Raw genomic sequence first — 15368 nt, forward strand, 5'->3', positions numbered from 1 at the left:
AACGAATAGAGAAGCCTAGTAGTCTCAGACATCTGGATGCTTCTGTATCTATTTTTAATATAATCTTTATAGTGTTTATAGTGTATAAGTTATTCTCGTTCAGCTTTAGCATTTTCTTCTGATTACAGCGTGTTACAGCTCCTTTGTTGTATTTTTTTTCACCTGGGCTCAATATAGTGTTTGCTTATCTCTCTACCCTAATAAGAGTCCTTAAGCAAGACCCCTGTAAGTCGCTCTGAACATGAGCATTTGATAAAAAAGCAAATGTAAGAGCAAGTTGAGAAAACTAGCTTCATAGTTGGAATTGCTGAGTGAATTTTCATATATTCATCATTAGCCCACATCTCTCTCTCTCTCTCTCATGCATGCTTTTCTCGGATGAACAGCTGTGGCGGACACCCTCCTCGCTCACTTCTGCCCATCCATACTTGTCATTTGCCGCGCCCGACTGATAATGTCCCATATGCCGTTTGACTAATTTGGTCATTTGAAGATGTAAAGGGGGGGGGGGGGTGGGGGGGTGATGCTGTGCAGCATGTTGAGGCAAAGTGACCCAGGCTAGAGCTGAACCAGTCCATCTGTACTGAACTCTCTACTCCCTCCTCAGTGCTTGCTTACTATCCCAAAATGCCTTCAGTCGCCCGTGTAATGCGTTACAACAGCACAGGGTGTAATAGATCCTTTAAAGAGAGAGATATGAAACGAGGAGTTATGGAGACACTGTTTAACCCCATTAAACCCTTTAAACCCTGTATGTAGGCTCACAGTTTATTATCATTATACTTACCCCATGTTCATTGGTCCTAAAATCGATCCCTGTTGCACTCCACAAACTCTGGCAAACTAAACAGCTATAATAATAGTCTTCACTTTACGATTTAAGTGGATTAAGTGGTTATCTCTATGACTCAGTATGAACTTCCTGTGCAGAACAAAACAAGCACAGATAATAAAAGGTAAGGTCCTTTATGTTTACATCCATCGCCCTTCTTGAAGCCTTTATTTTCCCTGTAGAAAACAAATGGATCACAGCTACTGGCAACACCTAAGCAACCACCTGGGATACCACAGTAACTGTGTAACACAGCAGCAACCAACTAACATCACAATAGCAACAAATTAGTAACAAAACAGCAACCACCTGGGATACCTTATCAAGCATCAAGCAATGCCATAGCAACTACCAAAACCACTGAGCAACACAATAGCAACCGCCTAGCAGCACCACAGTGACTATTTAGCAACACTATAGCAACCACCTGGCAACACCATAGCTACCATTTGAAATACCATAGCAATAACCTTGCAACATTAAAACACCCATCTCACAAGCACTAAGCAACATCATAGCAACCACCTAGCAACCACTTAGCAACACCATAGCAGCCGTCAACTACTTATCATCACCACAGCGACCATCTAGTAACACTATGGCAACCAGCGTGCATCACCATAGCAATCATCCATCTAGTTATTCTTTGTAATTCACTACCTTTGTTGCGTTCTTAACTGCAAGTCCAGGCGGAAGCCTTTGTTTTCCTCTTAAAAATGGTCCCATTATAGTAGCCTAAGTGTTAACACCGCAATACCCAGAGGGCCATATCCTCAAATTCTCATGATTAGTGCTGATAACAGACAAAGAAGCCACGCCATCATCCATGAGTGCTGGAGCTATCTGCAACACTCCCTTCCTATCCCCCATCCCAAACAAATGAATGGGAAATTAATTATGCTGGCAGCTTCCACTGCAAAACATCCAGGATGTCATTTATTACACAGCCAAACAATGTAAGCGCTGGAGCCACGGAACGTACAGCACGGGAACATAAAAAAAGGCGAAAGCAAGAGGAAACATATGCAAATGAGTGAATCTTAATTAAGGCAACTAAATTATTGAATGCATGAATAATCTGTCAGTGGCTGACACAGCAGGGCCTTGTGTTGGGGAGCCTCACCTGACAGAGCAATCACACTCGACACTCGCTCCCCTGCTCTATATAATTGATTCCACCATCATGAACTACAAAAAAAAACAAAAACAATGAAATAATTGGCTGTCTGTGGAGTTTATTATTAACCTTTGTGTGCTGCTACTTATGTGTGCAATTGATGTGCAAAATGTTCTTTCATCCCCATCGTTTTTTCTTCTTCTTTGGCCTTTAGAAGAAGTTGCTCATAGCTTCTCGTGTATGCGAACAGGTTATGTATGAAGTAAAAATTCTCTGTCTATTTCAAACAAAGACATTTCGGCTCCTTGTTCAAGACAACAAGTGAGCAGGGATGGGCAATATGGCAAAAAAAAAGATACGAGACATGACATTTTCACAATGTGCAAAACAGGAGTCCATTTCTTATCACACCAGTACATCCAATTTAGTAGAACCAGTGATGTCCTCTTGGACTCCCTGCACTGGCAGGATTTGTGTGTGCAATCACCTGACAACAGGGATAGCTTAGGTAGCTATCCTACACTACTTCCCATCTAAATGGGACATGAAGTTGGTGTGGCGCAGTGGTTGGTGTGGCGCAACAGATAACACCACCACCTACCATTGCGTTACAACAACACCATGTGGGAGACCAGCGTTCGATTCCCGGTCTGGGTGACTATGCTGCGCTACACCAATAAGAGTCCCTGGGCAAGACTCCTAACACTACATTGGCCCACCCCTATAATACAAGTAACCTTGTAAGTCGCTCTGGATAAGAGCGTCTGCTAAATGCCATAAATGTAAATGTGTTTAAATATTGATGATGTAACATATCTTAAATTTAAACGTTAAGAGAGTTAAGGATCGTTCATGTTGTCATGTTGGCGATACAAAATTTTTTTGTAACAGTGACAATATAGAACCCTTTTTGCTTTTTAAGTGTATTAAATGTGTATTACACTTGGTTTGTAGGCAGGACTGAAATTAAACTGGCCAGGATGTTCAGTTACAATTAATGGCTGGTCAATAAGCAATGGCTAAACTTAGCTAAGCAAAAATTACCTAGTATAGTTACACAGATAATGAATTGCATGCTAACATTTTTGATGAGGTTAAATTATATTTTTGCCACTGTGGGATAAACTTATTAATTAAACACAGGTATGACATATTCTATACCTTTCTATTCTTGTTAAAATGCCAGCTTAAGAACACAAAAAAATGTGGCTTGACCTTATTTTGGAGAACCGGCACAGTGAACAGACACTTCGGCCTGAAGAAGAATCTGTGGGCAAGTGCAATAATGCAGTTATGTACAGAGTTAGAGGGAAAATCTCAAAGAGGGTGGTCAAGGCCTTGAAATGAGCCCCCTTGAGACATTCATCTCAAAGCATGCTCTGGGCTGTATTGTACTCATTTCATTTGAGCTGGAAAGGCAAAGGGTTGGCCAGTACGCAACAGCACTGCAATCTCAGTCATAGAAGCAAAGACTGAACCAAGCGGTGGCTTAAAAAACCAACTGATACTGACAAATGAAGTGCAACATCAATGAGTTCTGATAGCAAGGCTTGATAAAGCCACACTGCAGCTGATTCACACCAGCATTTCTAGACAGCTATAGAAGAAAGCAGATGCTAAATTAGTCATATTGTCTAGGGAGAAGTTTTGGCACAGGAGAGGTCAGTCTGCAGAACAGTAAAAGGGTCCCTGCAGAGACAATCACAGAAAAGCCTCCAGTAACGGATCCATATATAGACTTACTGTCTGTAGAGAAGAAAGCAGATGCTGTGTTAGTCATAGTGTCCAGCCAGAGGTTGGAGTTAGAGAGGTGAAGAGCAAAAAGGCCCATGCAGAGACGCTCAGTAAGTGTGGGCTTGGCACAAAGCTCCTTTGGTTAGCACAGAGTGAGTATCTATGAGGACTGCTGCTCTAACAATATGTGATGTCATCCACCATCTGGCTACAAACTGTTAACCGCCATTAGGAAAGAGGTACAAAAGCTTTCACACTCCAACCACCACATGCTGTATATGTTTTTATGTGTAGTAGAGTACTACCTTATTTCCAAGTGTCTTTTACAGTGGTGGTGACTGGAACTAGGGGTCACAATGTGTGCAACACTAACATAAACATTTTAGTTACTATCCAAAACAATTTACAATGTTGTACATTGCTAATGTTATGCAAAAACCTTGTAAAAAGTCTGGAGCGTCCCACATAGATAAAACTAAGTAGTGGCCACAGCTTACTAAGACGTGGGAACGAGATAACAAGTCATGGCCATGGCTTAGTAAGGCTTGGGAACGACATCCGAAGTCAAGGCCTTGACTTAGTAAGGCTTGGGAATGAGATCCGAAGTCAAGGCCATGGCTTGGTAAGGCTTGGGAACGAGATCTTAAGTCATGACCATAGCTTAGTAAGGCTTGGGAACAAGACATAAAGTCATGGCGATGGCTTAGTAAGGCTTGGGAATGAGATCCGAAGTCAAGGCCATGGCTTAGTAAGGCTTAGGAACGACATCCAAAGTCAAGGCCTTGACTTAGTAAGGCTTGGGAACGAGGCATAAAGTAATGGCCATGGCTTAGTAAGGCTTAAGAATGAGATCCGAAGTCAAGGCCATGGCTTATTAAGGCTTGGGAACGAGATCTTAAGTCATGACCATGGCTTAGTAAGGCTTGGGAACAAGACAAAATGTCATGACCATGGCTTAGTAAGGCTTGGGAACAAGACATAAAGTAATGGCCATTGTTTTTTAAGGCATGGGAACAAGATCTGAAGTCATGACCATGGCTTAATAAGGCATGGGAACAAGATTTTAAGTCGCTTTTGTTTCCATGCCTTAATATGTTGTGGCCACGACTTAGGATCTTGTTCCCATGCCTTGCTAAGCCTTGACAATGACCTAGTTATATTTCACCAGTGGGGCGTCTAACAAATGCTCACAAAAAGTATATACATTATAACATTTTGACACAATTCAAAAAGATGTACAAAAGTAAAAACAAGCCAAATAGAGATACAAGGTTCTGAGAGACAGCAACAATTTGTAATATAGTGTTAATACAGTGGTAAAACTTATGAGATGCTGCCTATAATTTTGCCTTATAACGTCCTGCATGTACCGCTCCATTTGGATTTGAAAAATATGTTTTCAGCCCAAAACCTTCCCAAAATTACTTTAAAACAATTAATCAGCCATCAAGCAACATGTTTGTACCCATTTTGTATAATAGCTTTCTGTGAAGTAGCTTTTAGAGGAATTAAATGTCTGGTTCTCACCATCAATGTGAACAATTTTGACTTAGCAGCATTCTCTAGAATGAAACCACTCTGAATGACTTTGTTTACATGTTACCAAATAAATTCTGCAGAATTTTAGTTTTTTGACTGGTAAACATTTCCTTGCACTAAGCAAAGTCATCAATACGCTTCATACAAACAGTCATGAAAACAAACAAAGGCTTTGTCCTGGAAACATACCAGATGTTGAGAATTGTAGGCCTATGCAAAGCACCATTTGTAGGAATGTAACTAACACACCTTAATACCATTTTACAAAATGCCTCCTGCTTTGCCATTATAAACTGTAGTTACTTCGCTCTTCTTTACTCTTCACCCTGTTCTCTGAAGCATTATCTTTGCATGGGTGATCAATTTCAGTAAGATAACAAATGTAAGGACAGGGAAAAACAAATCTGCAAAGACTGGACTGTTTTATATTACTGTACAGTGTAGTGTATCGGTTGTTTATACATTATTGTAATGTATATATTGTGCTGACTGGGAGACCTAGAAATGGCAAATGAGCCATGAAAACAGTGGAGAAAAAAACACTACCACAAGGCAACTTTAGAAAGATTCTTTTTGTGAAACTTATATATAATATACAGTACTCTACACTTTACCCCATAATATACTGACAGAAAATGTATATACAAGAGGTACATGAAAGAGCCTCCTCAGATATAAAAGACTCTTGTAAAAATGACCATGAGAAACACGGCCAGTGTGGACAGGGTGATTTACGTACACTTGGATGTCCAGCATGATCCGCTTGTCCTCCTCCACATGGATGCCCCAGATGCAGTCCTGGCCCTTATCGTAGGCTTCCGGCCAGTTTGGAGACAACACAACTCCAGCAGAGTCAGTGATTTCCCCACTGCACACCGCTGCAATACACCACACATACAAATATCACAATGACACACAGGGCTGCACAAAATGTTGTTGATTAATGTGTTGCTGGCCCCTGAAGTGATATCAGCAAGGCTTGCAATGTGTAACTAAGACCATAAACACAATTACTATTTGCTTTATTGAATGCTGTAAGAATCCTGTCCAACTCTGCAGGCTCCAGATGAGATTATGCGATAGGCTTTGTTAGGTAGCTGATAATATTGGTTTAGATTTGTTGGTACAAACAAAACTCCAACCCTTAGGTATAACCCTTAAGTATGAAAGCAGATCACAATCATAATTAAAATAACAAAAATCTGAAACATAACCCAGGCATGCCAAACAAGGCTCCTTCTGGGCTTCACTGAAATATAAAATAACAATTTGTACTACATTGTTACTACCTGAATTGGAAGGCAGTATTTCACACACACTGGGCTGTTCTAGCTCAGACTCATTTAAACACATTTAAATTATGCACAAATGCATAGTGTTTAGATGCTTCTATTCAAAAGGTTAAGGCACTTTATAGTCCTCTAGCTGCATCCAGGGTGAGTCTGGGTCTGGACAGTGTGGAAAATGAAGGTCTGAAATAATCAGGCTGAGGTACAAAAAGGAAAGAAGGCCCTAAAATTGTCCTGACATGGATTCACAAACAGCTCTGCTTCCACCTCCCCGCCTCAGTGAACTGGCTTAGCAGAGTGGAAGCGCATTCTAAAACGGTCAAAAAAAAAGTGCTTGTCTTGACCCTCTGCTGCAGCCTTTGCGATTAAATCCTTTCAATCCAAATTCCATTGTGGAGCTCGAGCAATGCACTCGAGCACAGGGCCAGATAAGATGGCAGTGTGTGCAGTATGTGTTTGTGTGTATGTGTGAGAGAGTGTGAACTCAGTGTTTACGGTATTCTCTCAAGCTCTCAGAGTGCAGGCTCTAGCATTCATGGATAAATGCTTTTAGTGCTGCATTAGGCCTGTAGCTGTGGCTAAGTGCTGAGGGGGGCCGTGCAGGTGACAGGGGCTGAAGTGGATTATGCAGTAATGGCACTAAAAAGGCTTCTGCTTCACTCATTACCACACCTAGCCAACCACTGCCAGCTACTTATTACTGAGGAAATAAAGACACCACTATGTCAATTCTCAAGAAGAAGGACAGAATCGTGTTACTACAATGTATAGCCTACTCACACTCACCCACCTCATCCACATGTACGCCTATGTGGACATTTTCTAAAGCTAAAAAGTGCTTCATTCTGTCTTTTGCCTCCTCTTACACACAAAAACACTGTTTTAGGTCCATGAGAATGGAGCTTCTGGGGAATGTGTGGTAAGCGGCATTCTGACTAAAATAAGAAATGCAACCATGTGTTCTAACTATGCATATTTGTCACCTACAGCGATGTCCTAGAGCAAGATTGTCTGGTTCAAAGCCCTTCAGAGGACATTTCTTTAAAGTGGAAGTGCTGTGTATTTTTGGGGGCGGGCTGTTGGAAAAAAAAAATCGATATCATTTCTGACATGCTACCACCACTCGCCCACTCTGACAGTCATATTCAAATATTATGACCACTCCTGGTTTGGAATGAACTTGACCCGGGACGTCACAGATGCCCCATGACAGTGTTTGTTGCATGTGTAAATAAGCGAGCACACCAGTCAGTTGTAGCAGAGTGCAAAACAAAACAAGTGTTATAGGTAAAGGACACAATTTGACTGATGTCCAAAAGGGCATGGTAATAGGGTACCGGGTGAAGGGTGGTAGCATCTCAGAAACCTGTGGGAAAGTCTGTGGGATGTTCTAGAGATGCCACATTAAGGATGTACCGAGAATGGACGTCTGGAAGGGATATGACACGTGTAGACAAACTAAGTGGAGACTACTGAGGGAGGCCACCAAGACACCCATACCACCAACTGCCTGGACCTCTGTTGAATTAGGTCAGTCACTTTAAAGGAGGTGAATATTTATGCAATTACTTGTTTTACATTCTATATTTTATTTAATTGACATTATTTCGTAAAATGTGTTATCACTAAGAAGAAATCTAAAATGGGATAGAGATATAAATCCATAAACCAAAGCCAGATAGCAAACAGCTAAAGTTGCTGGTAGGAAGTAGAAGCAGAATATCTTATCGCAACTAAAGTGTACAATGTCAACAAAAGGTGCAGAATTCCATAGCGAGAACATCTCTCCAAATGTTTAGCATGGTGGTGAATCGTTCATGCTTTAGGTTTGTGTTGCATCCAGTGGCACAGGAAACATTTAAGCAGTGGAGGGCAGAGAGGTGGCTAAAAAAAGTTTTGATATGGACAAAGATTTAGATACATCCACAGCCATACGCACCTCTGCAGGCAGGTTCAGTCTCATTCCACTGTGGGTTGTGGGGGTCCATACATTCGATGATGACAGAACCCTGCTCCAGAGTGTATCCGGGGTCACAGCTGAACTCCACCACTGTCCCCACAGCATAGTTGCTGTCACTGCTGGTGAAATTTCCATACTTCACAAATGGCTCGTAGCAATGGCCCGGTGCAAAAGCTGTGGACACACACAGGGACACAGACACACACACACACACACACACACACATACATTTTTACTATCCATTGTATACATGCATTATACTTTTATTCATTATATTTAAAAATTATGTTTCATTTATTTTTGCTATGTCAGACGGTAGTAACATCCCTGACAAAATGCAACTGATTCAGATTGTTTGGCCTGCAGGTTATGAATATTATTATAGATTAAATTTCACATTAGAGCAAGAACAAAAGTGTTCATAGATAGGACTATTTTATTATAACTGGAATTTTATTGCATTTTCTGACACTAAAGTGTAGATTTAAAGCTCAGAATGAATGAATGTAAATGTGATTTGTTGCCTAAATCACTATATTTGTGAATATGCAATTAAATGTACAATTATGGGCTCCAGAGTGGCACAGGTGTCTAAGTGCTGGCCATATAATCAGTAGATCACAGGCTTAAACTCTGGTGATATCACAGCCATCCGTAGGCATGAGTCCCATAGAACATAAATGGCCTCGCTCTCTGAGGGTGGGTAGGATGGTCCTTACCCATAGCAATAACAGCCAGTGTAAGTGTATGTTAGCTGACGTAAAAACAAATGGCGAGGTAGCACTTTCTTCCAAGCCCCCAGCTGTCTAATGATGCATTGCAGTAGCAGTAGATCAAAAAGAAGCCTCACGTAACGGAAAAAGCTCATGCTAGCTTTCCCTCTGAAGACTAGCTTTCACTGCTAGTCTTACAAGTGGGTCAGAATTGGAAATGACTATATTTGGTATGAAATTGACCAAAAAAAAAAGATTTTCATTCACCCGCAGGAAGCGGACTGTTAGTTAATCACCCTAAATCACTGTCAATGACTGCTTCTGACCACTTCCTACTGCAAAAGGACAGAGATGTCCAGGCCATGTATATAATTCTGAATGAACAAGCTCACATAACTCTGGCTGATGTGTAACTGGCTGCTGTGCTTGGCTGGAATTGCGGAGCAGGAGATTAAATGAGGATGTTCAGGCACCACAGGCAGACTCTGGCCTTGATACGCCTCCTGGTCCAGCCTTGTTCAATCGCTTGCTGGATTAGAGGATTCCCCGTTCTGCAGGTCCACCACCATGCTTAGCATTCAGCCCAGCACTCTCCGTAGCACATGCAGGTGATTCCACCAATTACAGCACAGTCGTACAATCTCAGCAGCCGCCACCCTTTCCACATGCATTATTCAGCCTCTGCTCCGTTCAACACCACAAGAAGTGGAATTGATTAATTTTCATCAGCCGCTGATATTTCCTTTCATATGACCAAACTATCAGAGTGCTATCATTTAAAAGCCTTTGGCAGAGGCGGCTAAGATTGGTATAGTAATATATATCATATCATAATCATTTGAGGTCTAGATGCATGAAGGGGGCAAAAATTAATCCTGTGTCTAGTCCCATTAAGTGTATACTCTGGATCTTAAGGATACAGTGTCCAAACTGGTAACTTTATACAGAAAGGACAAAATGATCATTTGTAATGTTAGTAAATGTAGAAAAGGTTCGCCATGGCTTTTTTTTCTAGCCTTCTAAAACAGCAGCCTAATCAGGATTCAGTCAGATAATAGAAAGGGTGAACAGCAGCAGAAGCTCTATGCCACTCTAAACTCTGAACTGCTCTATTAAAGGTAATATGTATGTTTATATGTTTATTAAAAGCTTCAAGTTAAACAAAGAATGCATTTCCCATGCTTGAAAAGTCCCCATTTAATCTACAATGGCCTAACACTTTTTACAATGCTGTTAGCTTAATGCTAACACAACCAGAATCCCATTGGGGCGCTAAAACATTTAAAAGGTTGTAAAGATTTTTTCTCATTTTTTTTGACAGACACTGAAGGCCTTGCTCTCTAATAGTCCCCAGATAGAATTTCCATGTGGGGCCTGTATAGGTAGCCCAACTGGGAACCAGAATGTTTGGTCCTCAGGTTCCATGTTGGCCCCACATATGGATGCCCAAAAGGGTTAGTGATGGGACCAGGAGGGGTTAAAGAAAAGCCCCACCTTGGTTGTACACTGCATACAGGGCTTAGATGGGACCCATGTTTGATTAAGGTGGGCTGTGACACTGGAAAAATAATATTTCAGAGAGACACACCTTTTTTGTATCTACAGCTATAGCCCAAACATTTATTTACCTGTGAAAAATGCCAAACCTTTTGGCTAATTACTGCTAAATGACAAGAAATCTGACCATTTCACTGAGAATGGCATACCTGTTACGCTCTGGCTGGTATGCAACCAAACATTCCTGGAGCATGAGGAGACTGCACATGTATCACTGCACCTGCCGCAGCCATCGTTTGTGGCACGCTGCTTTTATTTATTTAGCCTTTATTTGACTTGGCATTGTTAAAGGTCGCTGCAGAGGAGCATTAGCCGAGCCCCGATAGTGTAATCCGATTGTGCCGCAGCAAACAAGATTAGACCCCTCTGATTGGATAATGATTCTGCTACTACGGTGGGCAGCGCGTCCCCTGTACATATTCAAGGAATAAAATGACTGTAAACACTGCTTTCAGCTGCGAGTCAAAAGCAGCCTGTAATGACCCTGGTGGATTGTGTTCAGCTGCTTCATTCAATTTTCATCTCATTTGTTCCTAGTAAAACCCCATTTGAGGCAGAAACCTTGGGTGTGTTTAAAGAGAGATGACAGCGAGTGGTATGTGCTGTGAAACGGAACAGCCTGCAGTCTCCCTGAGGCTCTTCATGGGGCTTTTTTTGCTCCACCAGACCTTCTAGACAGCCAGCCAATGTAAGAAAGGGGAAAATGATAGGGACGGATGGCGGGTTCGGTCAATCTGCGCTACGGAATCATGTCTTCTTGGTCGTCAGGCTAAGTCGCCTGCGGCCCTCAGACGAGGACAGAGGCGTCTGAGATAAAGCAACAGAGAGCAATCAGCAGTTTCACTCTTTCAGCAGGGGCAATCACTGCCTCTGAGGGCTCTAGAGCAAAGAAAAGTCCTGAGCCTCCTACATACAATCACCTCTCTAACCACATAGCTTATTCAGACCAACACAGCGGAGTGCTGCCACGCTGCCTACGTAAGTAGCTAGCAACACGGGAGATAGACAATTTAGAGATATAACTACCCTATTGGATCTCTTATATCACTGCTTCACCGGATCACTTATGTCACTACTTTTTCCACTGGATCCCTTATATTGTTGCTTCTTTACTTTACCGGATCCCTTTAATCAATACTTCTTTATTGGAGCCCTTATATTACCACTTATTTACTGGATCCATTATATCATTACTTATTTATTTGATCACATATATCACTACGTCTTCACTGGATCTCTTATATCGCCACTTGGATCCATTATATTGCTATTTTTTAATTAATCCCTTACATCGCAACTTAGTTCCTGGATGCCTTATAACGCTACACATTTACTGAATCCTTTATATCCCCACTTATATCCCCACTTACTGGATCTCTTATATCACAACTTGATTTCTGAATCTCTGATGACTACCTCTTTATTGGATCCTTCATCTTACTACTTCTTCACTGGATCTCTGATATTGGCATTTCGTTGGATCCCTTATATTGCTATTTTTAACAAATCCCTTATATCACAACTTCAAGTTCCTGGATCCCTTATAATGCTACTTATTTACTGGATCCTTTATATCCTCACTTATTTACTGGATCTCTTATATCACATCTTGATTCCTGGATCTCAATTAACGCTACCTCTTTATTGGATCCCTTATCTCACTACTTATTCATTGGATCTCCTATACCACCAATTCCTCATTTGATCCCTTTTATTGACACTTCTTTACAGAATCTTTACAGACCCCTTATGTCACTACTTTTGTAATTGGTCATTGTGCTTAATCCCAGATTTAAATCCTAAATTCCTAATGTTTAGGAAAACCATTGTGGAACTCTGGATCTCTGTGGTCAAGCAGGACTGTTGTGTTTATAAATACTGATATATTTGATAGATATTTAATACAATTTAACTTCTGTGACTACCAACTGGTTAAGACATAGTAATAGTAAAGAAATAATGAAACTACTTTTATTTATTTTTATATATTCATTGTATAGACTCCATAGAATTAGCTAATTGAGCTAATTACTAAACATTAATTACTACCTTAGCTTTGAGGCTAAAGTGTGTGATTAACGTGAATGTAGATGTCAATCTCTATAGTTATCTAGTGAACTACACACACAAGGTAGAACTAGACAATTAGATATCTGAAGTTTAACTTTCTTTTGTCTTAGTCCATCTATGCTCTGCTTTAAAGAAAACGGACTGTAAGAATTTGAGAATAGAATGAATACTACAGTTAAGTTAATATCACCTAAAGTTGTGAAGCTTGAAAACTGGATGCATGACTCCCCCGGCTAGAACTAAGGCTGAATCTGTACCTTCATATCTGATGGCTGCTCCTGTGTTGGTGCCTGAGCCGTCAGTGGTGAACTCGATGAAGAGATGTCTGGAGGAGCTGACAATGCCCTCGTTGGGTAAATATTCCACTTCATATGAATCGTAGAGCGTCGCAGAGTCTATGTTGTTTCCATTTTTGATCAGTAGCCTGTGGACAACAACAGAACACACTGCATTTCTCTGGAAACGTCTAAGAAAAACAAAGCTATCCAGTCGGTCTGCAGATATATAACACTGCTGCTCTGAGTTCTGGGCCTGTCTTTCAGCAGTTCGCATGATAATTGCCTGATACCATTCTGAATAGCTGAGCAGCAAGTGACCTCATTAAAAGTCCATTTGTTAGCGTAGCCTGCAGAAACGGCGGATCCTGCTAATAAAAATAACTTAATCCCCTTCCTGAAGCCCCAGACTGGCCTCTAATCACTTTGTCTGCATTACCAGCAGGGAATTTGATTATTCTAAATTATTTTAAAAGAGCAGAAGTGTATGATCTCGGAAACTCATGCACACGCGCACACACACACACACAACACAAAGCGCCTCACAGATGCCTCTTTCATTGCTGTATCTTCAAGAAGACTCTGATGGCATGAAGTGTGTCAGCACTATAGACAGCTTCTGTAAAAACACTCTGATTGTTGGAACATCTGAGGGACAATCGGTATGTCACAGTGTGTGTTTGTCTATGTGTGTGTGTGCGGGGGTGTTACAAAAGCTTCATTTGTTTTTTTTGTTTTTTTTAACCAACTGGGCAAATTGCTGAGGTTACAGTTTGGTTTAGGGTTGTGCTTAGAACATTCTTGTAGCTTACATGTCGGTACATATAGAGTATATAAACACCTAGAACATATAAAAGAACCCAGAACCGAGTTCTGATGTTGTATAAACATACATTTGTGCGTATGTCAGAGCACAATAGCTCATTCTTTACCTGTCATCGTCCTCGGCAAGGGCCACCTTCTCAAAGTGTACATGAAGTCGCTGGCCCTCCACAGCCTCCAGCACCCAGTGGCAGGTCAGGTTGTTGCTGTAGTTGCTAGGAAAACCAGGGGACATGATACGTCCAAGAGTTGCGTTCTTTACAACTCCACCACAGGCCGCTGGAGAGAGGAGAGGGGCACAGAGGGGCAGAGATGACTGGATGCTTAACAAAAACAAGCAATCTTATATGATAATGATGTCATGATAAATGATGCTGACATTATCACTGGAAGTATTTCAGACCCTAGAATGGAAAACTATTTATCTTAGCATAGATGAATAATGAGACAACAGTACATGGAGGTGACATATCGTGAACCTGTTGTGTCCTCCTTAAAATGCAGAAATACAGTAAGTGAAACAGAGCTGTAAAACAAGCCAATTCCAAAATCCCAAAACGGTTACTTAAACAGTCTTGACCAAGCCCACTAGCTGGCTAGAGGCTAAATGCAAAGGCTACTTGGGGAGAATATGGAAACAAGGCTAAAAAGGCTAAAGCCAGGAAGCTAAGCACTGCTTGGACTACAGTCCCATGTTGGAGGGCAGCCGATGAAGCTTGCTGGCTGCTAGCTAGCCAGCCAGCCAGTTAGGCCTATCCAGGGAAAACGAGCCAGTCAGCTAAAGAAGCTGTGTCAGCCGGCAAAGAAAAGACAGAGAGACAGACAGACAGCTAGCTAGCTAACTAGCCAGCCACATGCAATGACTCAATCAGCAATGTACTGCACTGTGGTGCATGCAAAGCAGTACAGAGGGGCTCACAGAAGCCAACTTTGTTGGCAGCTGGGGGAGCAACTATTACTGGCTAATAAAAGCAGAGCTCATGATTTTTTATCCAAATCCCTCCATAAAACAAAAAAACAGTGTGTTTCAATCACAATAACAGGGTTGTAAATACTGCATCTGAGCATTTTGCACATCAACCAAAGTCGCACTCTTACTATTTATACATCAAGTAACAGCTTTAAACACCGAACAAATGCCTTCAGTGGCATCTTTTAATCAAACATGCTTCAATGTGACAAGAGACAATAAAGGAGACCAGTCCGATTTCATAATGTGGAACATTATTAAGTTAGTTGACATTTAAAAAGCATTAGAGAGCTTTGGAGCTCAGAACTAGCCTACAATACTGCACACACATTTTTACTCTGGGCTTTAAAATTTGTCTGTGTTTCAGTGTGTGTAAAAGTAAAGCGAAAGCAGCAGGGGTCGTGAGGGAGGAGGTGTGCGGGGGCCGATCAGGTGAAGGTTAGCCAGGCGGACAGAACATAATTAAACCAGAGCTGGAGCCGTGGTCAGT

General features: G+C 41.4%; 1 protein-coding gene across 2 annotated transcripts in view; it reads right to left on the reverse strand.

Annotated features, from left to right (window-relative positions):
* Positions 1 to 15368, reverse strand: part of sez6b (seizure related 6 homolog b) — a 251581-nt gene that overhangs the window by 22909 nt on the left and 213304 nt on the right. For both annotated transcript variants that reach the window (XM_072692028.1, XM_072692027.1), the window contains exons 6-9: positions 14019 to 14187; positions 13069 to 13235; positions 8451 to 8645; positions 5962 to 6100 (exon numbers count right to left, since the gene is read on the reverse strand). In XM_072692028.1, coding sequence (XP_072548129.1) covers positions 5962 to 6100; positions 8451 to 8645; positions 13069 to 13235; positions 14019 to 14187 — 670 coding nt within the window. The remainder of the gene's footprint in view (positions 1 to 5961; positions 6101 to 8450; positions 8646 to 13068; positions 13236 to 14018; positions 14188 to 15368) is intronic.

This window comes from Salminus brasiliensis, chromosome 11 (assembly GCF_030463535.1).
Source record: "Salminus brasiliensis chromosome 11, fSalBra1.hap2, whole genome shotgun sequence".
Taxonomy (NCBI): domain Eukaryota; kingdom Metazoa; phylum Chordata; class Actinopteri; order Characiformes; family Bryconidae; genus Salminus; species Salminus brasiliensis.